Source organism: Pseudorca crassidens, chromosome 7, assembly GCF_039906515.1.
Source record: "Pseudorca crassidens isolate mPseCra1 chromosome 7, mPseCra1.hap1, whole genome shotgun sequence".
Classification (NCBI taxonomy): Eukaryota; Metazoa; Chordata; class Mammalia; order Artiodactyla; family Delphinidae; genus Pseudorca; species Pseudorca crassidens.
The window spans coordinates 68,410,937-68,434,597 of NC_090302.1; the positions used below are offsets into that span (position 1 = coordinate 68,410,937).

The 23,661-nt window shown below is 45.3% G+C and overlaps 1 protein-coding gene across 4 annotated transcripts in view; it reads left to right on the plus strand.

Annotated features, from left to right (window-relative positions):
* The window catches only part of ACER2 (alkaline ceramidase 2), a 51,571-nt gene that overhangs the window by 13,253 nt on the left and 14,657 nt on the right, over window positions 1-23,661 (plus strand). Inside the window, exons 1-4 of one of the 4 annotated variants that reach the window (XM_067744489.1) lie at window positions 5,287-5,547; window positions 12,786-12,900; window positions 13,763-13,904; window positions 21,369-21,506. In XM_067744489.1, the coding sequence (XP_067600590.1) occupies window positions 5,440-5,547; window positions 12,786-12,900; window positions 13,763-13,904; window positions 21,369-21,506 (503 nt within the window). In that variant the 5' untranslated portion in view covers window positions 5,287-5,439. Of the gene's footprint in view, window positions 1-5,286; window positions 5,548-12,785; window positions 12,901-13,762; window positions 13,905-21,368; window positions 21,507-23,661 lie in introns of those variants that run through there. The other 3 variants (XM_067744490.1, XM_067744488.1, XM_067744491.1) reach the window with 3 other exon arrangements.

A 23,661-nucleotide genomic window follows, 5' to 3' on the forward strand; every position in this document is an offset into this window, starting at 1 on the left:
AGAAAACTGTCTAGAGCCCATCACATATTCAGTAATTATGTAAAAGATGCAAAAGAATGAATGCATATCTTAGTCATGCCCATATCATCCCGCACCTGGATTACTGAGAAACATTATCAGTAGTTTTTTTTGTTTTGTTTTGTTTTGTTTTGTTTGTTTGTTTTTGTGGTACTGTGGGTCTCTCACTGTTGTGGCCTCTCCCGTTGCGCAGCACAGGCTCCGGACACGCAGGCTCAGTGGCCATGGCTCACGGGCCCAGCCACTCCGCGGCATGTGGGATCCTCCCGGACCGGGGCACGAACCCGTGTCCCCTGCATCGGCAGGTGGGCTGTCAACCACTGCGCCACCAGGGAAGCCTATCAGTAGTTTCTGATGTCTATTTTATTCTTCAGCCATCAAGGTTTCCTTCCTAAAGACCTACTCTTTTCACATCATTAGTCGTTTCATTCAGCTTCTTCTTCTGCCACGTTTCCAGCTGAAACATAGTATTGAAGTTTCCTGAATTATTACACTTTCTCAGACCTCCATCCTTCTGCACATACTATTCGTTCTAAAGAATTCACCCCCGCCCCGCTCGGTGCTCTGCCTGGTAAAATCCTATTCACCTTGTACATCTCAGTCTGGAGGCTGTCTCCCCTGATGAGCCCCCCTTGGCTCTCAGTGCAGACTTGGGCCCCCTACCGCTCTGCTTCCCCGTTCTGTGTCTGCACCTCCGTTTCAGCAATTGTCGTGTTGTATTCTAATGGTTTGTGTGCTTCTACTAGACTAAGCTCAACCAGGGCAAGAACGATATTTTTGTCTCCTGTTACCCAGCACTTAATATAGAGCCTGGCACAAAACAGGTGCTCCAAATTGCTGCTACGCTGTTGCAAGCTACAGTTATTGAACAAAGGAACAGCTTCTCTATCCAAAAGCAGAGGTCAAAACACATGTTAACAACTTCCATGCACTTCAGGCATGGGCAACGCCTCAGACCTCCTATCAGAATCAACATACACCCAGTCCTAACATTGTTTGTGGTTTTCCAGCACAGATTAGAGAAAGGAGAGAGGCACTTCTAAAGAGAGGCCTAGTGACAACTGCAGAAAGTGGCCTCTGACGGCTGTCAGTAAACAACCAGAGAGCACCCACGGCAGCAAAGGTGGCTGCTTTCTTGGAGTGGGTGCACTAGTGTTTCCCTGGCAAGGTCCTGCTTCCTGCAGCCCTCCCCCATAATTCTGAGCCTGGAGACTTCTTAGATTAAAAAAATAAATAAATAATAATCCAGGGCTTCCCTGGTGGTGCAGTGGTTGAGAATCTGCCTGCCAATGCAGGGGACACGGGTTCGAGCCCTGGTCTGGGAAGATCCCACATGCCGCGGAGCAACTAGGCCCGTGAGCCACAACTACTGAGCCTGCTCATCTGGAGCCTCTGCTCCGCAACAAGAGAGGCCGCGACAGCGAGAGGCCCGCGTACCGCGATGAAGAGTGGGCCCCGCTTGCCGCAACTAGTGAAAGCCCTCGCACAGAAACGAAGAGCCAACACAGCCAAAAATAAATAAATACAATGAAAAACAACCAACCAAAAAAAAAAAACTATTAAAAAAAAAAATCCTTGGTGACTTTTTTTGTTTCCCTCCTAGCTGGAGAAGGGGGCCAGACTCCGGGCCCCAGTTTCCTGGTGACGAGCCTGATAAAAGGATGACTTCCTTCATTGGGCTCCTCTTTTCTTCTTCTTTTTCTTGGTAGCAGCAGCAGTCTTGGCTTGGATTTGGTTTTCCAGGAAAGCAAAGTGTATGGCCCAGAGTGAATTTTTGCTCCACCACACATTGGCTAAAATGGTGATTCTCATACATGAGAGTGGGTCAGAATCACCTGGAGGGCTTGTTAAGCCAGAGCTTGTTGGATTCCAACCTCAGAGTTTCTGATTCAATCGGTCTGGGGTATGGACCTAGAATTTTGCATTTCTAACAAGTTCCTAAGTGGTGTTGATGCTGCCAGTCTGGGGACCATACCTTGAGAGTTACTGGCCTAAACAATAAGCCTCAAGCATGACCAGTGATGAAAAACTCTGGCCAAACAGAAAATTTCATCTTTGATCATGCACTTCTTGCTTCATTTACACAAGCGTTTGCTTTTCTTTTGCTTTTCTTTTTTTTTTTTTGGTTTCTACTTGTGGGACCAGTTGAACTGGATATTTATTATCAGATATTTACTTAGACCAAAAAAAAAAAGTTATAACTTCTGTAAAAATAGAAGATGCTGGCATCCTGACTTCCCTGCAAGGGCAGTTCTCCAAAACTGCTCTCTCCTAGATCTCTATCACTGACCCATCTTTAGACCAAAAGCACCAGAAGCAAAGTCATCGTCAGAACTCAGCAGCACCTTGTTCTCTGCTGTCACCCCCCCATCCTTACCCCAACTCTCCCCAAGCTCTTTTTACTCCAGATATCAGATTTTGTATTAAACCATTAATGGTAGTTGCTAAGGCAACATACTCTTAATATAAGTCCATTTCAAAATTAACATCATGGGGCTCCCCTGGTGACTCAGGGGTTAAGAATCCGCCTGCCAGTGTAGGAGACATGGGTTCGAGCCCTGGTCTGGGAGGATTCCACATGCCGCAGAGCAACTAAGCCCGTGCATCACAACTACTGAGCCTGCGCTCTAGAGCCCGCGAGCCACAACTACTGAGCCTGTGTGCCACAACTACTGAAGCCCGCGTGCCTAGAGCCCGTGCTCCACAAGAGAAGCCACCGCAATGAGAAGCCTGCGCACCACAACGAAGAGTAGCCCCTGCTTGCTACAACTAGAGAAAGCCCACGCGCAGCAATGAAGACCCGACGCAGCCAAAAATAAATAAATTAAATAAATAAATTTATATAAAAAATTAACATCATGACCTATCATTAGGTAATTGACTAAGGTTATATTCATTGAGAAAATGTTAGCAATGTAGAGAGTGGATGAAAACATCAGAAAACTGTTAAAACGCTTCCAAGAAAATCAACACAGGCATATTTGGAGTAATGTAACTTGCATCCTTCATGCTGCTCACCAATGGCTTTTGGCTTAAGCACCGTCTCTCTGTTCAGTTTTAATTAGACAGAATCCAAGGGGTCAGCTTTGATTCTGAAACAGAACTGTCACCGACAATAAGAGTTCCCGTGTAGGAGGAAAACTCCCTAGCATTCTCTTAGCAGGACTTGGAGAGAAGAATGAATAATATCCAGCAAATTCCAAATTTCATTGATGTTAAAACTCACACTGTTCTGCATTGTAACATTTCTGAATTTCAGGTTCATCTTACAATGAATGGCATTTTATAGTCATGGTTGATCAGGTGACAACTGAGATGTTTTGTCACTGCCTGAACACACACAAACTCAGTGGTTATTCCTGGTGGGAAGACTTGGCAACTGTAATCTCCATGTTTCCGTCAGCAAGTTGTATAAAGACCATCTGGAAAAGAAACATGCTGCCTGTTGTCTGAAAACCTTCTGTCGATGCCTTCAGGTAAGATCAAGATTGTGCCAGCATTGGGGCTTCCCTGGTAGATAATGTCATAGTGTTAATAGGAAATGAGCTTTGACCTGAAAGGGATCTCACACTCTGAGAGCCACTGGCATATGAAATGATGGTGTGTTTTACACCATTAGAATTAATGAATATGAACACATTTCCACCTAAAATATTAGAAGGAGTAAAACCTTAACATGGAGAACTATTGTTGGGCAGTTGGTGTAGCACTGTGAGACACTGAGAAATTAACTGATGTACTTTTCTTTTGTGTCTGTGGGAAATGTTTTCTTCCTCCCACTTCAGCGGCCAGCATCCTGCAGATCTGGGTAATTCTGACCTTAAGAGAAGGTGACTGGGTCCTGAATTTCAGGACACAGTGGAACTGGCTGTTTAGGAAGAGGACACGATAGGAGTTGGGACAAAGTTCAAAGGAGGAGTGTGGTCTGGCTGTGGGTGGAGAAAGCTGGATTTCCTGGAGACTAGGAGAGGAGTGGGCCTTGCAGTTTCTGCCAGTGATGGAGAGCTGGAAAGACAAGTGAGTGTCTGTGCAGGTACCTGTGGAAGAAGGACACTGGGGGCATAAGGCATTGGAACACCAGCCAGGGTCCAAGGGGACTGTCAAGCCAGAGAGAGGTCAGCCTCTGGGGAGGTTCTGGCCTTCCAGTACCATGACGGCTGGAGCAAAGAGATCCTACTGACAGTCATCTGACCAGGGCCTATTCTGCCACTGCCATCTTGACCTGGAATCCTAGAACTGCCCAAGGAAGAAGGACCAGAGCTATGACCAAAACCAAAATGACAGTTTTCTCTTTTTTCAGGAATCGCTGGAACCAGATTAGCTTTGGTTTAGAAACTACAGAATAGTTACAGCAGCAAAAGCAAAGCAGTGATGAGCAGATCTGAGATCATCCTGAATTTGATTTCTAGTGCTGACACTTACTAGCTGGAATGGCATTGCTGATAGAACCCACTTCGCAGGATCCCCTCTGGGAGCACTAAATGAGTGACACACTCGGAAGCTCTTCAAACAGCGCCTGGCACATAGTAAGTGCAACATACCTGTCGTCATCTCTTGTACCTGGGATGTTCTGGAGGTGTCATACCAGCCACACTGCATCTTTTGGGGACTGGGATAGCTGAAGTTTGACCCTATGTGTAAACGAAGACTACCTTCTAACACTGGAGTCCACGGGACCGAGGGCAGGAAGTTATTCAAAACTGCAGAAGCGCTCTACCCAGGTGTGGGTGGCAGAGGCTGTATGGGAGAGTCCTCGGCTCCACTGCAGACTGACTCCAAGGTCTTCCTGCCTTAGCCCAACGCACCAAGCAAGCCGGAGGGACTGAGGGCTTTTCTCGGCCGTGAGTGCAGGCGTGCCACGTGCACTCGGACATGTTCTCCGACATTCAGGCAAGTCCGAGCAAAGACTGCCACGATTTCGTAGGGGCCGGGTCCTCCTGGGTTTCTTAATTTCTGGGTTTTCAAATTTTGGCCAGGGCGGGCTCTGGCGCTCTTTGCGCAACTGGGGTAGGGGGCGCCTGCAAGTCTGAGCCGCAAGGTGGGCGTGGGCAGGCCCGTCGAGGCCTTTGCCACCTGCTGGCAACAGACGCGTCCAGGGGTGGGGGAGGAGGAGACAGGTCCCCTCCCCAACCCCACTCTCACCTCCCCCGCGCATCCCGCCTCCGGGGTGGGCGAGGCCGGAGCTCAAGGTCCCGCGGGCTCCCCCAGGGGGCGGAGCCGAGGGCGGGGTTTGCGAGCCAGTCACGTCCTACGCTGCAGAGCGGAGCCGCGAGAGGCCGGCCCAGGAGGCGCCACATCCGGCGGCTGCCCCGTGGTGCATAAAGCCGACGCCGCTGGGGCCACCACCGCAGTTGGTTTCCAGCAGCAGCTCTGGCCTCTTCTCGGCTGCGGGAGCAGCTTCTCCAATGCCCCAGAGCGGCCATGAGCTCCCCGCACTGGTGGGACCAGCTGCGGGCTGGCAGCTCGGAGGTGGACTGGTGCGAAGACAACTACACCATCGTGCCTGCCATCGCCGAGTTCTACAACACGGTGCGGAGTGCGGGAGTGGGGATGGTAGCCGGGCTCGCGGGAGGGGGCTGTCCCTAAGCGCCGCGGCGCCTGGAGCCTGGACCTGGGTCTGTGCGTGCATCTGGGGCATTTTCGCTCCAGGGCCAGAGTCGACCCACGCCCCCTCCCCTGCGCGCCTTCCAGTTCTCCATCTGTCCTCCTCTCCTGTCCCTATCGCCGACATCTGGGCTCATCCTCTTCTAAGTCATTTCTTTCTGATGGCTCTATTGTCTTGTTTGGTCCTCACCTGTCCCGGAGTCAGTGCTCCGTGTCAGCCCATACTTCCAGTTTGGGTCATTGGGGGCGGTGGACCCTCCAGGACTACTCCCTTCGTCCCTTAGGATCTCTGTGGCGTGACGCACTTGGGTTGCATTGTGCGTTTTTGCCCTGAGCACCTGCTCTAGGAGTCCGGGGAAACGGGGAGACCTCCCGGCAGGTCTCTGGGGCGGGGCCCACTCCGAAGGTTGGCCCCGCCCCAAGCGTACACCAATAATAGGTCGAGTTCCTTTGGGCCAGAATTAAGTTAATTGCTTCGAGTTCTTATTTCCTTGCCTTTAGTACAGAGTTTCACACCAGCCCCAAGTTCAGCTCCCCCAGGCCTCTTCAGTTACTAAGCCTGGGAAGTGAAAGGGAAATGTGGGAGGGATCGTGTGCGTGTTTTATGGACTTGCCTAGGTCTCTAGATGTGGGCAAGACGAAACTTCCCCACTGCAGAATCCTGTGTGCTTTTAGTCTTTGTGGGAGAGAAGGCCTGCAGTTGGGAAGGAAATGCCTCTTCTTTTTGCTATGCCCATGCCTCAGGTTTCTGGTACCAAAATGTGAGACTTTGCATGGTCATTTCTGTGGCTTTTCATTTCACTGCCCTAACATGGAAGACAGGAACTCCCGGTTTAAAAGTCGCTGTGAATTTGAGATTGTTCTTTGGGATTTCCCCCTTAGATTTGCTGGAGAGAATGTCCTTGGCGTGAGTCAAATACTTCTTGCCTGGAAGGATCTCCCATGAGCTAGTCCCTCTCTTATTCATTGATGAGAAAACTGAGCTCTCCAGAGGGGAGCTGCTCTGCGTACATTTCTGGCATGGCTGGGGCCACAATCCAGAGCCTGCACTCCCCCTCCCCTCTTTGCTGAAATCCACTGCTGCCCTCCCAGCAAACGTTCCTCCTTTTTTTTATGACCGGATTAATTCCTCAAGGAAACCTGGCCCTCTGCTGCCCCTAGACGCTGTGACAGGTGCAGTCAGTGGAGGTGGCCACCCTTCACCTATTGTACAACCTGTTTCAGAGCATGCTATCAGGTGTGGACAGGTGCCTTCAGAGGATGAACTGGAGCAGGGCTGGGTGCTTTCAACGGCAGTAACTCAGTTTCTCCACTTGTAAGTGGAGAGTACTACTAAGGATTTCACCAGAGTTAATGAAGAAATGACAGCTTGAGGACAGGTTCTCACACACCCAGCAAGGTAATTATCTGTGGAGTCTGAGGCCAGCAGAGTCAGGCCTGGTTATTTGGCCAAAAATGTTAGTGTATAGCTGCTCTGGGTCTGCCTTGAAAAGCCCCAGAGTGCTGGATGAGGGGAAGACCTTATTTTGTCTTAACTTTTAATCTAGTCCCATTGGAGCTGTTTCTTAGTGAGTGCCAAAATCTTTTTTAGAAATGAGCTGTTGATCTTCAGTTGCAGTGTCTGGCTGATTAGCTCTGCTGGTCTGCCTGGCAAACCTAATTCTTTGGAATACTTGTAAACCGCAAAATTTGCTTTAGCAAAGTGGAGAGATTGAGGGTCTCAGAGAAGTAGTTGGCCATCAGACTTTGTAGAGTGTCGATCCAAAGAGTGTACCAAAAAACGCTTCCTCCTCTTCTTTTCACATCCTAGTTACCTTCTGTTCCTCATCACAGGACAAACCCATGCTTATCTTACGCCTGTATTAAGGAAGACATCGAGCTATTACTTGGTAACAAACATCTCATTAAATCCTCATAGCGAGGCAGCAGGCCTAATTATCCACTTTACAAGAAAATAATAATCATTACTCATTTAGAGAACAAATTTGAAGGAATAAAGATGTAAAATCAGGAGAAGACTGGGAGGGGGTTCTAGAACCTTCTTAATGGAGCTTGGCAGTAGCACATCACTACTGCAACTTTAGTTACTCCTGGCTGCCACTAGTTGTTCGCTATGTGTTGAAGCTCTGCTGGGTACTCTACAGTCACCCTCAGCAGTGGGTGCTATTTATTACATCCGTTTTGTAAAGGGGGAAACTGGGTCTAGATAGATTTTGCAACTTGCTAAGGTCAAGAAAATGGCAGAACTAGGGTCAGAACTTGGACGTTCTGACTTGGAGCCTGCTAAAATACTGCTCTTGAAGATGCACATGCCATTGTAGCTACTTTAGATTTATTTATTTAGCATGATACAGGTGTTTATTGTTCAGTCATTCTTTAACTTAAAACTCCTGCATTGGGACCATTTGATCTCTAGGCTAATCGTGGTGTTTGATATGGGGAAAAAAGTTTCGTTTAAAGTAGTTTTTTTTTTTTTTTTTTTGGCCGTGTCATGTGGCAGGCGGGATTTTGGTTCCCCAACCAGGGATTGAACCTGGGCCCCCTGCAATGGAAGTGCAGTCTTAACCACTGGACCACCAGGGAAGTCCCTTAAAGTAGTTTTTTGAAATTGTTGTTTATTATAAAAGTAACAACATGATCATGGTAAAAAAAAAAAATCAGAGTAGGCAAGTTATAAAGTGAAAAATACCCTTCCGTATCTTTTCAGACATTTTATAAGCATGCAAAAAACACGTGTATTTGTGTAGACATAGAAGATATGTGTGCAACGTGTATATACACACCACAACCCAATTGAGATCATGCTACAGAAACTCTTCTGCACCTTGGTTTTTTCCCTTAATTTGTCTTGGAGATAATCCCATATTGGATCATATAGAATTATCTTCCTCTTCACAATGTCTATACAGTATTTCATTTAATGGATTGACCATAATTTATTAAACCAGTCAATTCATTATTGGTGGACATTTAAGGAAGTTTCTGTTTATTGTTTTCATTTTGGTTTCTGAACAGTGATGCAATGAATATCCTCAAATAGGCATCTGGATGTACTTCTCCAAGTACTAATTCTAGATGGGAAATTGCTGTGTGGAGGGGAGTATTTACTTCAGAGGCTTTTAATTGTTGCTTAATGGTCCACCAGAGAGAGTACTCTGATCTGTGTTCCCACTGGCCATGTTTGGGAGTACAGAGCATTTTGCTTTTGGTCCCGGCAAATCTCCATTGCCTCAAATTTTGTCATTGTCCTTTGCGTCAGCCAAGCCCAAATATCTCTTCCAAGAACACATCATGCCCTTACACAGTCTTTTGCTTTTGCACATTTTGTACTGTTTCCTGTAAATACAAGTTTTAGGGCTTCCCTGGTGGCGCAGTGGTTGAGAGTCCGCCTGCCGATGCAGGGGACACGGGTTCGTGCCCCGGTCGGTTAAGATCCCACATGCCGCGGAGCGGCTGGGTCCGTGAGCCATGGCCGCTGAGCCTGCGTGTCCGGAGCCTGTGCTCCACAACTGGAGGGGCCACAGCGGTGAGAGGCCCGCGTACCGCAAAAAAAAAAAAAAAAAGTAAATACAAGTTTTATTGAATTGAGTTCCTTTTTATGTTTTAAGGTTTCTTTTGTTGTTGTTTTGGTTTTTTTTTTCTTTAGCGGTACGCGGGCCTCTCACTGTTGGGGCCTCTCCCGTTGCGGAGCACAGGCTCCGGACACGCAGGTTCAGCGGCCATGGCTCACGGGCCTAGCTGCTCCGCGGTATGTGGGATCCTCCCGGACCGGGGCACGAACGCGTGTTGCCTGCTTCGGCAGGCAGACTCTCAACCACTGCGCCACCAGGGAAGCCTATGTTTTAAGTTTTAAGGCCCAGTCACACTAAAGAGAAAGACTCCAGACCTAGCAGCTTTGGGAAAAGGGGGGGTATGCCTTTTAATCACTGAGCTTGGCCTTTGGGAATTCTCTTGGGGACTCAGAGGGACAGAAGGAAATCAGCTGGTGCTGGAAAAAAGTCTTGAAGCAAAATATATGCCTAAAATCAGTCCATGATCTGTCACCTCTCCTAATCAGCTCTGCCCCCAATCATCAAGATAAGTAGAGTTCTCTTTATATGCCAAAGCCCACATCCCACTATCTGTAGGGCAGAGTTATCCATCAGTCAATCTATCAGTCTCTCCCTCCATCCATCCACCCACCCATTTGCTGGGCAACTGTGTGCCTATCACAGAGACCAGACCTGCAAACAGTCATCTGGATGGTGAGGACCATAGGAGGGGTATGTACAAGTCACTGAGGTGTTACTAGTACTCTGCTGGGGGTTGGTGTACTGTGGAGGTGGGGTAGGGGATTTTGCAGGAAGGCTTCTGAGTCGGGTGACCAACTTATCCTGGTTTGTCTGGGACTTGCCCAGTTTTAAAACTGAAAGTCCCGTGTCCTGGAAACCCTCCTCAGTGCCAGGCATACCAGGACAGTTGGTCGTTCCAGAGGCAGAAAGGGAGCAATGGAATGGATAGTTAGGAATCTGCATACGATTAAGATACGTAGTCTACTCAGCCAGGGTAATGCCCCTAGCTGTTCATGAACTTGCTGTTGAGAAAAACTTACAGCCTGTTGCTTTGTCAGTATTTACCCTCTGTCTGGGAAAGTGCACAATCACATGCGTCAGGATGAGATTGCAGTGTGTTCCTGAGATTATTTTGGTACAAATGGCTGGTAGGAATTCATAGAATGAGGAACTTTCTAAGGAAATAATAAATTTTAAAATTGTGGTTTCCTTTTAATGAAAAAAAAAAATCTGTTCTGCAGGCATTGAACAAACCAATTCTCCAAAGGATAGTCCAACAATAGGCTTTAAAAAATACCCCCTGGCTGAACTATTCCACTTTAGTGAGCCACACAACGTTGAGGGGAAGTTTCATTTCTCAGTAGACATGGAGCCATTGAATCTGTCTTTCAACAAATGAATCTGTCTTTTACCAACGACTTGTTTGCTTTTCCGTATTTCTTTAGGAGTTCCTTCCTCTTTTTGTCTAGGGGAGCGTCTCCCTCTAATTTGGTCTTTTCCTTTTCATAGATTGATGTCTTTTTTTTTTTTTTAATTGAAAAAAAAAATTTTGGCCGTACCACGCGGCTTGCAGGATCTTAGTTCCCTGACCAGGGATCACACTCACCCCCCCTGCACTGGAAGGGCGAAGTCTTCACCACTGGACCGCCAGGGAAGTCGCCATAGATTGATGTCTTTAAAAAGCATGGTGGAGACCAGCAGACACTGGTAGATGGGCTGTGCGGCAGCAATAATGTGATTTCAGTGTTATTTGGGACTGTTAAAATGGTGCTTCTAAATTGAACTCCCTAATATGGGCATTAAAAATATTTGAGGTATCATAATTTTACTGCAGGTGTAATAAGCGACCTCATGTTTTTGTGACTAGTGTGTAAATACATTTAAAGGTTATTACTGTGTACATTGCTAGTGGTAACATAGATTGAAAAAGCCTTTTAAGGAGGAGTTTGGCCATAGATAGTTGCACCTGGCTGAAGCAAAGGAGATTGAGAGAACTTGAGGCAATAAACATATACAGTTGGCCCTCTGTATCCATGGTTCTGTATCTGTGGATTCAATCAATTGTGGATTGAAAATATTTGAAAAAACAAATTCCAGAAAGTTCCAGAAAGCAAAAGTTGAATTGCTGTACATTGGCAACTATTTACATAGCATTTACATTGTATTTACAGCTTAAAAAATTTTTTTTGTTTATTTTTATTTATTTTTATTTGGTTGCACCAGATGTGTGTATGTTATATGCAAATATTATGCCATTTTGTATAAAGAGACCTGAGCATCCAGGTGAGTTTGGTATCTGAGGGGGTTCTGGAGCCAATCCCCCACAGATACCGAGGGATGACTGTACTGGGGTAAAAAGCTGTGTTATATTTATTCCCTGGCATTGTAGGTGAGGCTGCAAATTAGTGCGCCTCCCACTGGGGAATGGCTCAATAAACTGCTTCTGTCTGCAGCACTTACAGCAAGTGTGATAAAGCTCTGTGAGCTAAGATGAAAAAGTTTGCAAGGCATGTTGTCGAATGATGAGAGGAAGTTGCAGAATGATAATGTTGTAATATATGATATATATATGTATTTACATAAATGCAAAGAAATTGAAGATTGTGAATCTGAGAAGAGGGGATATCTCCAGGGAGGAGGATAGAAAGGAAGACTTTAGTTTTGTAATGTATTCTTTTTCTTACACGGAGAACACGTTCATGTATGTGAAAGGAGAAAGTTACTTATAGTATAACAATTACATTTTTCTCCCTCTTCTCCCCTGTCACCTCCTTTTATTCCTCCTACTTCTGTGTTTAACAAAAAGGAGAGCCGTGTTTAAATCACATAAAGGTCATAGGTGCACAGTGTGTGATGCAATTCAGAATTTTTAGATGCCCATTGAGGCATGAAGCCAAGGAGGTCAGAATGTGGTTGGGTGGGTTGGAGGCAAAAAAACATCAGCTTGGGGCAGTGGAAGGAGTGGCTGGATGCTGGCCCCAACTCTGTGGGTGACTGCGTCTCTGACTTTGGCCAGCCTGGGAGCCTTTCTGGGCCCTTAATTATATCCCCTTGTAAAGCAAATGATCTTTAAGATCTCTCATTTTAACTCTTAAAGATCTCTGATTTTTTTTTTTAAAGATCTCTGATTCTGGAGTTTGCGATGCATTTTGTTTAGTTTTGATTTCCTTGGTCTGGACACGGGTTCGAGCCCTGGTGCGGGAAGATCGCACATGCCGTGGAGCAACTAAGCCTGTGCGCCAGAACTACTGAGCCTGGGCGCCTAGAGCCTGTGCTCTGCAACAGGAGAAGCCACCACAATGAGAAGCCCGCGCACCGCAAAGAAGAGTAGCCCCCGCTTGCGGCAACTAGAGAAAGCCCGGGCACAGCAGCGAAGACCCAACACAGCCAGAAAAAAAAAAAAAAAAAAAAGAAAGAGGCAGGAAGGAGCCCCCTAAAGTGTTATTAAAGAAGTTGTGAGTTTTCCTGGTTGTGCTTTTTTTTTTTTTGGTTAAAAAAAGATGTATGGCCACATTCATCTCCATTTGCAAAGGACATACTAGGAACAAGCTGCTTTACTTTTTGCCCTTTTACTTAATATTCATCTTTTCGTTTTACATTTTCTCCCCCCAGATCAGCAACGTCTTGTTTTTCATTTTACCGCCCATCTGCATGTGCTTGTTTCGTCAATATGCAACATGCTTCAACAGTGGCATCTACTTAATATGGACTCTGTTAGTTGTAGTGGGTAAGTGGATTCGTTTGCGAGCACGGGCTGAAAGGGAGGAAATGGAATTCTGCACACTCCCTGACCCCTTTGAACATTATGTTTTGTAAACCAAAGTCATTCTGACGTCTTAGCAAACTTTTATGTTGTTTGCTAGATGCCAAAAGGAGGACTCTTTTGGGCTTGATAACAAGGTTGACTGTAGTTATCACAATTGCGTTTGAGAATTCATTTATGTAATAGCTATTGGTGTTGTGCCAGTGCAGTTTTCTGTGAACTTCTGAAGAAAGTCATGTGAAACAATTGAAGTCTGATGAAACTGTGGTTTCTAATAGACTAAAATAAAAAAAAACAAATGAAGGATCAAATGTTTGATCCTTCATTATTCTGGGAAATACTTGTATAATTTTCATTTCCTTCCACAGGCAGATTGGGAATTCTTAACAGTGAGAGAATGTTGACTTTTTTTACTGCCTGTTCCCATGAACAGGTGGATGAAGACAGAGTGTTGTGCAGTTATTAAAGATCTGTGCGAGGGAGGGAGACGTAAGAGGGAAGAGATATGGGAACATATGTATATGTATAACTGATTCACTTTGTTATAAAGCAGAAACTAACACACCATTGTAAAGCAATTATACTCCAATAAAGATGTTAAAAAAAAAAAGATCTGATGTGCTGGTGTTTGGGCCCTTCTTCAAATCTTCTTTCTAGACTTGAAGTCTGCATGCCTAGGTGGTGTGAGTTTCTTCAGTTTCTTTTCTCAGAGAGATAGAGTGACCTGATCATTGCTGTTTGTGAAAGGGCTATCCCTAAGCAGTGTATTGAATTTGTGAATCCATTCTTCTATGTGACCTTTTTTATTGGTTGTAATTGATTCTAGGAATTGGATCCGTCTACTTCCATGCAACCCTTAGTTTCCTGGGTCAGATGCTTGATGAACTTGCAATCCTTTGGGTTCTGATGTGTGCTCTGGCCATGTGGTTCCCCAGAAGGTATCTACCAAAGATCTTTCGGAATGACAGGTAAGTTTGTACTAAATTTTTGCATTTACTAGTAGGTGTGGTACCCAATATAACAATGTATTGGGTTGGCCAAAAAGTTCGTTCGGGTTTTTCCATATTGTGGAAAAACCCGAACGAGCTTTTTGGCCAACCTAGTATATATCAAGAAAAATCACACAGATACACAAAAAGGGCTTCCCTGGTGGTGCAGTGGTTAAGAATCCACCTGCCAATGCAGGGGACACAAGCTTGAGCCCTGGTCCAGGCAGATCCCACATGCCATGGAGCAACTAAGCCCGTGCGCCACAACTACTGGCCCGTGCTCTAGAGCCCGCAAGCCACAACTACTGAAGCCTGCGCACCCAGAGCCATGCTCCGCAACAAGAGAAGCCACCGCAATGAGAAGCCCGTGCACTGCAACGAAGAGTAGTCCCCACTCACTACAGCTAAAAGCCTGCACACAGCAACGAAGACCCAGCACAGCCAAAAATAAAATAAATTAGAAAAAAAAAAGAAAAATCACACCCTATTGAGTCTAACCTAGTGATGAGCTTATCATATACTTATTTAATATCCACTGATTGTACTGTCAGACCAAAACCAAACTGCCAGATAAAAAAGGTGATTTTAATATGTTGGGGAAGAAGTTACCTGACAGTAGGACAAAAAGTCAATATCCCCGTTACTGGTACTAGCAAAACTAGAAGGATTTTCAGGGCAGGAGAAAAGACTGAATGGTAGTTCAAAGCCCTTTGATTTCCTGCTATAATATTTCCTGAGTCCCACCCAACTCCACGAGTTGTAAATGTTTACAGTAGAATCCGCACTGAGGAACTGGTTCTTGGCGCTATAGATAATATTCAAATTGTGTCAGTATTGCTTCTGATGAGAGCTACACACACACACACCTTTAAGCTGGAAATCCAGTATTTCAGGAAGGGATGCATTTTAATATCCATTGTGTTATTCTTTTTTTTTTTTTTGCTGTATGCGGGCCTCTCACTGTTGTGGCCTCTCCCGTTGCGGAGCACAGGCTCCAGACGCGCAGGCTCAGCGGCCATGGCTCACGGGCCCCGCCGCTCCGCTGCACGTGGGATCCTCCCGGACCCCTGCATCGGCAGGTGGACTCTCAACCACTGCGCCACTAGGGAAGCCCCACTGTGTTATTCTTACATGGTTATTTATCAAGTATATATTTTTTGGACTTACTATTTACCATGAACTATTTACTTTGAAGTTTTCTAGGCACTAGGATATAACAGCAACGTCTCTGCCCTTGATGAGCTTACACTGAAGTTGGAGAGATTATGAATCAACAAACAAACACATAAATAATATTATGTTAGGGTGTGAGAGTGCTATGATGAAAAATGAAGCTGGTAAGGGGGTAGTGGTGACTTGGGGTGCTGGTTTACAGTTTGGTCAGAGAAGGTCTTTCTGAGGCACTCTTGTTAATATCTGAAGTAACAGAAGAGAGTCAGCATCATAAAGATGAGAAATTCTCCCAGAACTCATTACTCATATGTTTCTCTGTACACACTGTTTAGTTAAAATATATATATAGATAGATAGATAGATAAACAATCCAAAAATATGGATTCAATCAAGCAAGCTGTGTGTGCCCAGGGAAGAGCTATACCAGGAAAATAAAAGAGTTCATTACAGTTTTCCTGGCAATGGGAGGAGAATAGGAGCAATGCAGCTATTAGAGACGCAGGCTGTTCTGTATGGATAGAGGTGGAGGAGTGTCAATGAAACGTGCTGGCTGCAAAAAGCACCTTGTAGAACCTGTGCGTGTAACACCCTAATTTTAGAATGAATGAAGCCTCTTTTTGAGTATATGTCTTTGTATATGCATAAACATGCCTGAGAGGATGAGGACAGCAGCTACTACCGTTGGCTATTCTTAGGAATTGGGGTGGAGAGAGAACTTTCACTTTTACCTTTAATCTGTACTGTTTTACAATTTTTTTCTTAAAAAGAGCACATGTTAATTTTTAATCCTAAAAAATGCATTATTAAATGAGGTAGGGAGAAAACATACTTTATTTATTTATTTATTGGCCACACCACATGGCTTGGCAGGATCTTAGTTCCCTGACCAGGGATTGAACCTGGGCCCCGGCAGTGAAAGCACTGAGTCCTAACCACTGGACCACCAGGGAATCCCAAGAAAACGTACTTTAAATGGATTAGCTGTACAATCTTCATCCTGGGCAGCAGGATTTGAATTAAATAGTATTATCTCTAAATAACCATTGAGCAGATAGACATATCCTCAAGAGGTTACTTATCAAAAAATGAGAGAGAGAGAGAGAGAGAGAGAGCAGCTGTTTACAAGTAGAAGCGAAAAGGAGAGTGTTCCTGGTCTTAGATGAAATATGTTCTCCATCGTGCTGAGACCTTCTCCAGAATAGAAACCGGAAAGAGCCTAACCCAACCTGCTGTGTTTCAGTTGTGCGTCTTGTTTCCTTGTTCAGCTTCAGGAGAATGACTGGGGGGTAATCAGAAAGCCTTGGGAGGTCGGGCAGGGGTGAGGGCAGGGGTGGAGGTAGATGCTACTCGAGCAGGGGCACGAAGTGGCTTGGCCAGTGGGGACTTTTTGCCTCTGCCCGAGAGACACACCCCTTACCTTTTGGCCTTTTCTGTGGTCTCAGAAGGTGCCCACCAGTCACCTCCATGCTTTCCCTGAGCACACGTGCATTAGGTTGAGAGCTGAGGAACCATTTTGCTCTTAGATCTGATTGTTCAAGCCGTGGGATCTGAGTGAGAAGCTGACAAAATGGGAATAAGGGTTTTGTTTGTTTGTGGTGCTCTGGAGGCCTGGGTTTGAAATTCCACTGGACAGTTTTTAATGTGTTCATAATAGAGAATCATTTTCTTTTCTTGTCTCTTGATGGGTGCAGGAGAGAAGAAAATGGGGCAATGCTGTAGTAATGAAAACTTACCGACTTTAATAATGAAACACATTTTGAGGCAGGGGGGTCTGTGACCACCTGGGACTCTTCCATCGCCAGCACTCTGCAGCCTTTCTCTGCTGAAGATGTGAACTCTCTGCCTTCAGTTTGGGGAGAGTCCTTTGGAGGCACTGAGCACCCTATATGTCTATATCCTTGGCTTTGGAGACCCACCTGGGTTTGATTCCTAGCTTCCCTGCTTACGAACTGTATAACTTGTCTTGACTCTTCAACTTTCTGTTTCCTCATCTGTAGAATTAGGTGATTCATGGTGTTCACCTCAGGGTTCTTGTGAGATGATCCTGCAGAGCACTCTGTAGAGTACTAAGAACATGGTCAGTGCTTCAGGTTAGCTTTCGTTATTACCAATGGCACGTGGAAATTTCTGCCCAGCATTTCTGAGCTATGCACACCAATTGAAGGAGAGAATGAACATTGCTAATTTTAACGAGCAAAGAAAGAAAAGGTGCGTGTTATAGCTCACTGTAAATAAGGATTTCAGCTCTATTTGTTGGCCTTCAATTTGCCAGTGGTGGGGAGAGCAAGAAGGCCAGAAGCCCAAACCCCTCTGTGTGGGCTTCACCACCCATGATGCGGGGACAGGTGGCAGCTCTGCAGTGGAATGGCAGGCCACACCAAAGATTTCGGGTCAAAACCAGGAATTCTGGAGACTGGGGAGTGTGTGTTTTAACTGCCTGAACTTACACGATAGTTAAGATTTGTCTCCCCTCAGCCCCCCACTTTTTTTTTCAGTGATCTAGACTTTGCTGGAATATTTCTAAAAACCTATTAGGAGTGATTCCAGTGTGAGATTTCTAGAGAAGAGAGGGGAGAATGTGTTGACTAAGTGACTTTGGATCAGACAAATACGGATTTCAATAACAATCCAGTTTTTTTTTTTAAGCTCTGATACCTCATTTTGCTCATCTGTAAAGTGGAGATAGTAAGAGTATCTACTTTAGGGGTTAGAAATATACGGGAAAATCATATCAAATGTATAATATAGTGTCTCTTACAGAGTAAAGACTAAATGCTAGAAGTTTTTATGAATGGCTAATACAGGTAAGAGTTTTGAAGATAAAGATATCTGGAACGGCAGGGAAATTATCAAAGTTCATATGTAAATAGAAGTAATTGGTGGGATTTTTAAAAAAAGGGCTGTCTTTCATCTTGCCTGGAATGTCTGAAGAATTGTCAGGATATACACTCAGCTGTTGATGGTTATTAATAATTTGGGGCTTCCCTGGTGGCACAGTGGTTGAGAGTCCACCTGCTGATGCAGGGGACGCGGGTTCGTGTCCCGGTCCGGGAAGATCCCACATGCCGCGGAGCGGCTGGGCCCGTGAGCCATGGCCGCTGAGCCTGCGCGTCCGGAGCCTGTGCTCCGCAACGGGAGAGGCCACAACAGTGAGAGGCCCGCGTACCGCAAAAAAAAAAAAAAAAAAAAAAAAAAAATTAAAAAAAAAATTGACATTTTTGTTTTGGGAAAAAGGCCTTTTGTAGGCTAATTGTATCCATTTTCTAAAGAATTTATCTTGGTTTTTATGATGTTGTGTCTACAAAATGTAGGGACAGCCCTCACTTTATGATCCAGTTCATTTTTTGAATCCTGAATAGCAAGGTTGCAGGCTGAGGTTTCCCTGTCCTGCTCTCTCTCTGCCTGGATAACCTGGGGACTCCATCTCAGACTCTCTGGGCTGTATCAGTTCCTTAGAAAATGACGGGGGTGGACCTTCCAGGACCAAATGCTGGAGTCCTGTGAGTATCAGGGGCTTGTTCTAGATAGGTTGTATTTTAGTCTTAAAGGGGAGTTTAAAGCAGTGGATCTTAGCCAGGGACATTTCTATCCCATGCAGGCCATCTGGGAAGTTTAAGGACATGTTTTTGGTGGCCCCAGTGATGGGAGGTTTTATCATCCATAAATTCTGTTTCACTTCAGAAGAGTAAAGGGGGCATTACCAAACATTTGATATAAAAGGAGCTCAGGGCCTGATAGGGCTGAAAACCATTGCTTTAAAGGGTAGCTAATGATAAGAACAGTAACAGCATTATTACAATAATATTATGATGATGGTATTTGGTTGCTAGATTTTGGTTTGGGGAATACAGGAAGAAGGGGTGCTAAGGGTTCCCTGACCTTGTGTTCAGTTTGAGCCCATAATGGGCTGGAAAGTTGAAAACAGGAACAGAGGCCACAGTAAGGGTTGTTTAGAAAACACCCGATGGGGACCCCTTGCTTCCGGGTTATTTCTAGCTCTGTCTATCCCCAGGGCCTCTGGTGACTGTGGGGTCGGCTGGTGACCTCTGTTGACTTCTGCTGGTTGCAGAATCGTGCATTCATACGATGTCCTCATTGGTTAAGCTGCCTTCCAGAAGTGCATTCCTCCACACCCTCTGGGGAGTGGTAGGGAAGTGTCTGCCCACGTTCCCCTTAGAAAAAGCATGCTTCGTCAAGCTTGTTGCCTTTGAACTCTTCGGCAGAACTATATAGAGCCTTTGCTGATTGCAGCACCAGCTCAGTCAGCTTTTCCCTGCGTGTGATATTATCAACAATGATGTTATGTAAAATAACATTTCTTCTCAAATGATGGTCATGATAACAGAAATAATGGATTTTATTAGCACACACCATGTACCAGGCTCTGTGTTGAGTGCTTTAATGCTTGTATGAACACCATGGGGCCAGTGTCTTGATTTCCATACGGAACATCTGAAGCCTAGGGAGTTTTAGTGACTTGCCAAAGACCCCAGCACTGCTAAGTGATGGAGGCAGAATGTGAACATAGTGGGTCTCATGTTGCCCTCCGTGTCCTGTGCCTGAGTCCTAAACCATTGGCTACAGAGAGACGATGCAATTTGGAAGTATCTGATTATGTGTTTATGCAGCCTAAAAGGCAAAAAAGCCTTGACGTGTCACAGAACCTCAAACCCGGTAACAGAGTTACCGTGGGTCCCCAAGGGCCCTGCGCATGCTCAGGGCTGGGGCCTGTCACGCTGCCGTCCTCAGGCTGAGTCGCAGACTTTTATCCGGTAGCTGAAGGATGCCGGCAAGGCCAGGAAAAGAACACGGTTCTCCTGAGGATTTGCTGCCTGGATCCTTTCCCATATACATATATTTTCCCTCTGGTCGAAGTTCAGGGCTACAATTCCTGTTCATTCCAGTCAGAATGTTGGCAGCTTGATCAATGATTTCCTGTGCCTTGATGATAAGTGGTGTTCCTCTTTAAGAGATCCATTTGTTTTTTTGTTTGTTTGTTTTGTTTTCTGGTACGTGGGCCTCTCACCATTGCGGCCCTTCCCGCTGCGGAGCACAGGCTCCGGATGCGCAGCCTCAGCGGCCATGGCTCACGGGCCCAGCCGCTCCGCGGCATGTGGGATCTTCCCGGACCGGGGCATGAACCCGCGTCCCCTGCATCGGCAGGCAGACTCTCAACCACTGCGCCACCAGGGAAGCCCTGATCCATTTGTATTTTGAAGGTTTCAAAGCACTTTGATTTCCTTATAATGGAATTTCATGCAGATTAGCTTCCTAACTGTGACCCTTTCCAGGGCTCTTGGCCAAAGTAAATGGTGCTAATGAGGAATAACAGAAACTTCAGGAAAATCATGTGCCCCTAAATTTCAGTCATGGCTATGGCCTTTGAGATCATCTAGTCCAGACTAGACAGGAAATTTGTAGATAAGGAAACGGAGTCCCAGGGAGGGAAGAAGGAGCATGTCCAGGGTCACGTCGCCACTTCTAGATCTTGCTACCGAAAGCACCTTCACTGAAGGGTGTAAGGATGGTATGCATTATTTTTCTAAGATTTGTCATGTCGAAAACCTAACACAAAATTCCAATGCATACTAGACTGGATTGTCAGTAAATATAGACACTAGAATTTTAGACTTTTGTGTGCTAGACACATAGGGCATTTTTTTCTTTTAATCTAGGAAGTTTTATGGTTTGTAAATGGTCTCTGTTTTTCTGATAAAGGTCATACATGTTCACCTTGTAGAACAGGGGTTGGCAGACTATGTTCTTCGGCCAAATGGGCCCCTTGCCTGTTTTTGCAAATCAAGTTTTATTGGTGCATAGCCATGCCCATTTGCTTACTTGCTGTCCACAGTGGCAGAGTTGAGTAGCTGAGGCAGAGACCCTGTGACCTGCAAAACCTAAAATATTTACTATCTGACCCTTTACAGAGAGAGTTTGCCCAATCATGCTGTAAAACATCTGAAAAAAACATACAGAGAAATGCCACTAAAAAAAAATCAAGTATTCATATCTCACCCTTAGGGATTTAGGTTGATTTTAATTTTACCATTTTCATGGCTAAATATTTTGAAAATTTCTTACTGTTTCCTGAGGATAAATTCCTAGAATAACTGAGCCAGTGCACGAGAATGGTTTTTTACGTTCCTGGTACTCAGTGTGGAATGTCTTTTGAGCTTGCACTCCCATCAGCAGTGCCCGTACTTTGCCAGCATTCAACAAACCAACACGACCTCCTTTGCTAATGGATTTGGTTTGCTTTCACCCATGCAGGGGCAGGTTCAAGGCGGTGGTCTGCGTCCTGTCTGCAGTTACAACGTGCCTGGCGTTTGTCAAGCCTGCCATCAACAACATCTCTCTGATGACCCTGGGGGTTCCTTGCACGGCGCTGCTCGTTGCTGAGCTAAGGAGGTGGGTGCAGGTCTTCCTGCCTGGCCCTGAGGCTGTCCCTGGGGTAGGAGCAAACCAGCTCCTGGTTCTTTTACTGCCCTTGAATGTGGAAGAGGAGATACCCCTCACAAAGAGTAGTTCCTGACTTTTGGATTAGCATCAAGTTGCCTGGTTTGGTTCAAAATGTTAATGATCTCATTTTCAGAAAGAGGGGAGCAGTGTATGCAATGCATCCCAATGGTTCGAAACTAGCTTAGGAGGAAACATCTCAAGGACCTGGTGAGTGCCTAGACCAAGCTGCCTAGAGGTAATTCTGTAGAAAGGAGAATAGATGTGCTCATGTGACACGAATAAGGAGGAAAGCAAAGTCCTAGAGAGGCTATTGCATTTACATACAGAAGGAAAAAGAAATGAATGTCTATATACAAAGCAGCACTGCTCCTTTCTCTGAGGCCTAGTTTCTTACAGTCTATCAGGTAAAGCCTTTGCTGTTTGCATAAGCATTTTCTTGTGGGAAGTTGTATGTGCAGAGTTCAGGTTGATATCCAGAAACATTTTAGTTTAGCTCTTGTGCGTTTATGACTGTCTTATTCAGCCCCAATTAAAACACAACTCAACCACTGCCCTTATTGTAATACTCTTTGAAAATGCTTCTTTTTCTCTGCGCTCACTTGTAGACATCCATTTTAATTCATGACTCTTGGTCATGGACATAGATGCTCTTAATTGAAGTCTTACATTTATCTACCTTAGTGAGAGTTTCTCTGTGTAATGTGTTATAAGCTTTCTCTCAGTCTTTGTTTTGAGTGGAGACATGTATATATTTCCTGCCAATGCTTTGTCTCTGTGTGTTGTTTTGATTATTAGCAATACCAGGTAGGGACAGAGGTGGTTGAAGAGGTATTTAAACTTGCTGGCTGGCAGTGGAAAGACTCTGCCCTGTCTTGTCTTGTTTTGTCTTGTCGGCTTTGAGTAGCCTTCACAGACCTGGGAAGTAAGAGACCCATTTCAGAACACTAACACATCTTAAAACTCCAGAACACTAACAGATCTTAAAACTCTTTGGAAAACAATTATTGGGTTGGCCGAAAGTTTCATTCGTTTTTTTCCATAAGATGGCTCTAGTAGTACTTAGTTGTCTTTAACTTCATTCAAAACAATTTTGTTAGATTGTATGTGACAGCTGTCATATTAGCGTGCATTTAAAAAAACCACTTATCGGGACTTCCCTGGTGGCGCAGTGGTTAAGAATCCACCTGCCAATGCGGAGGATGCAGGTTTGAGCCCTGGTCCGGGAAGATCCCACATGCTGCGGAGCAGCTAAGCCCGTGCGCCACAACTACTGAGGCTGTGTGCCACAACTGCTGAGCCTGCGCTCTAGAGCCTGTGAACCACAACTACTGAAGCCCGTGCACCTAGATCCCGTGTTCTGCAACAAGAGAAGCCACCGCAGTGAGAAGCCCGCGCACCGCAACGAAGAGTAGTCCCCGCACGCCGTAACTAGAGAAAGCCTGTGCACAGCAGCCAAGACCCAATGCAGCCAAAAAGAAATTTAAAAAAAGACTTATTAAAATTGGTGAATTTTTGTGGCCATTTTAATATTGAAGATGGAAGAAAAAAAGCAACATTTTTGGCTGACTATGCTTTATTATTTCAAGAAAGGTAAAAATGCAACCAAAATGCAAGAAAAGATTTGTGCAGTGTATGGAGAAGGTGCTGTGACTGATCGAACATGTCAAAAGGGTTTGTGAAGTTTCGTTCTGGAGATTTCTCACTGGATGATGCTCCCCGGTCGGGTACACCAGGTGAAGTTGATAGTGATCAAATCGAGACGTTAATTGAGAACAGTCAACGTTATACCATGAGGGAGACAGCCGACATTCTCAAAATATCCAAATCAAGCATTGAAAATCATTTGCACCAGCTTGGTTATGTTCATGGCTTTGATGTTTGGGTTCCACGTAAGTTAAGCAAGAAAAACCTTCTTGACCGTATTTCTGCATGCTATTCTCTGCTTAAATGTAATGAAAACCTTCCATTTTTAAAACAAATCGTGACGGGCAATGAACAGTGGATGCTGTACAATAATGTGGAATGGGAGAGATCGTGGGGCAAGCGAAATGAACCACGACCAACCACACCTTCATCCAAAGAAGGTGATGTTGTGTATATGGTG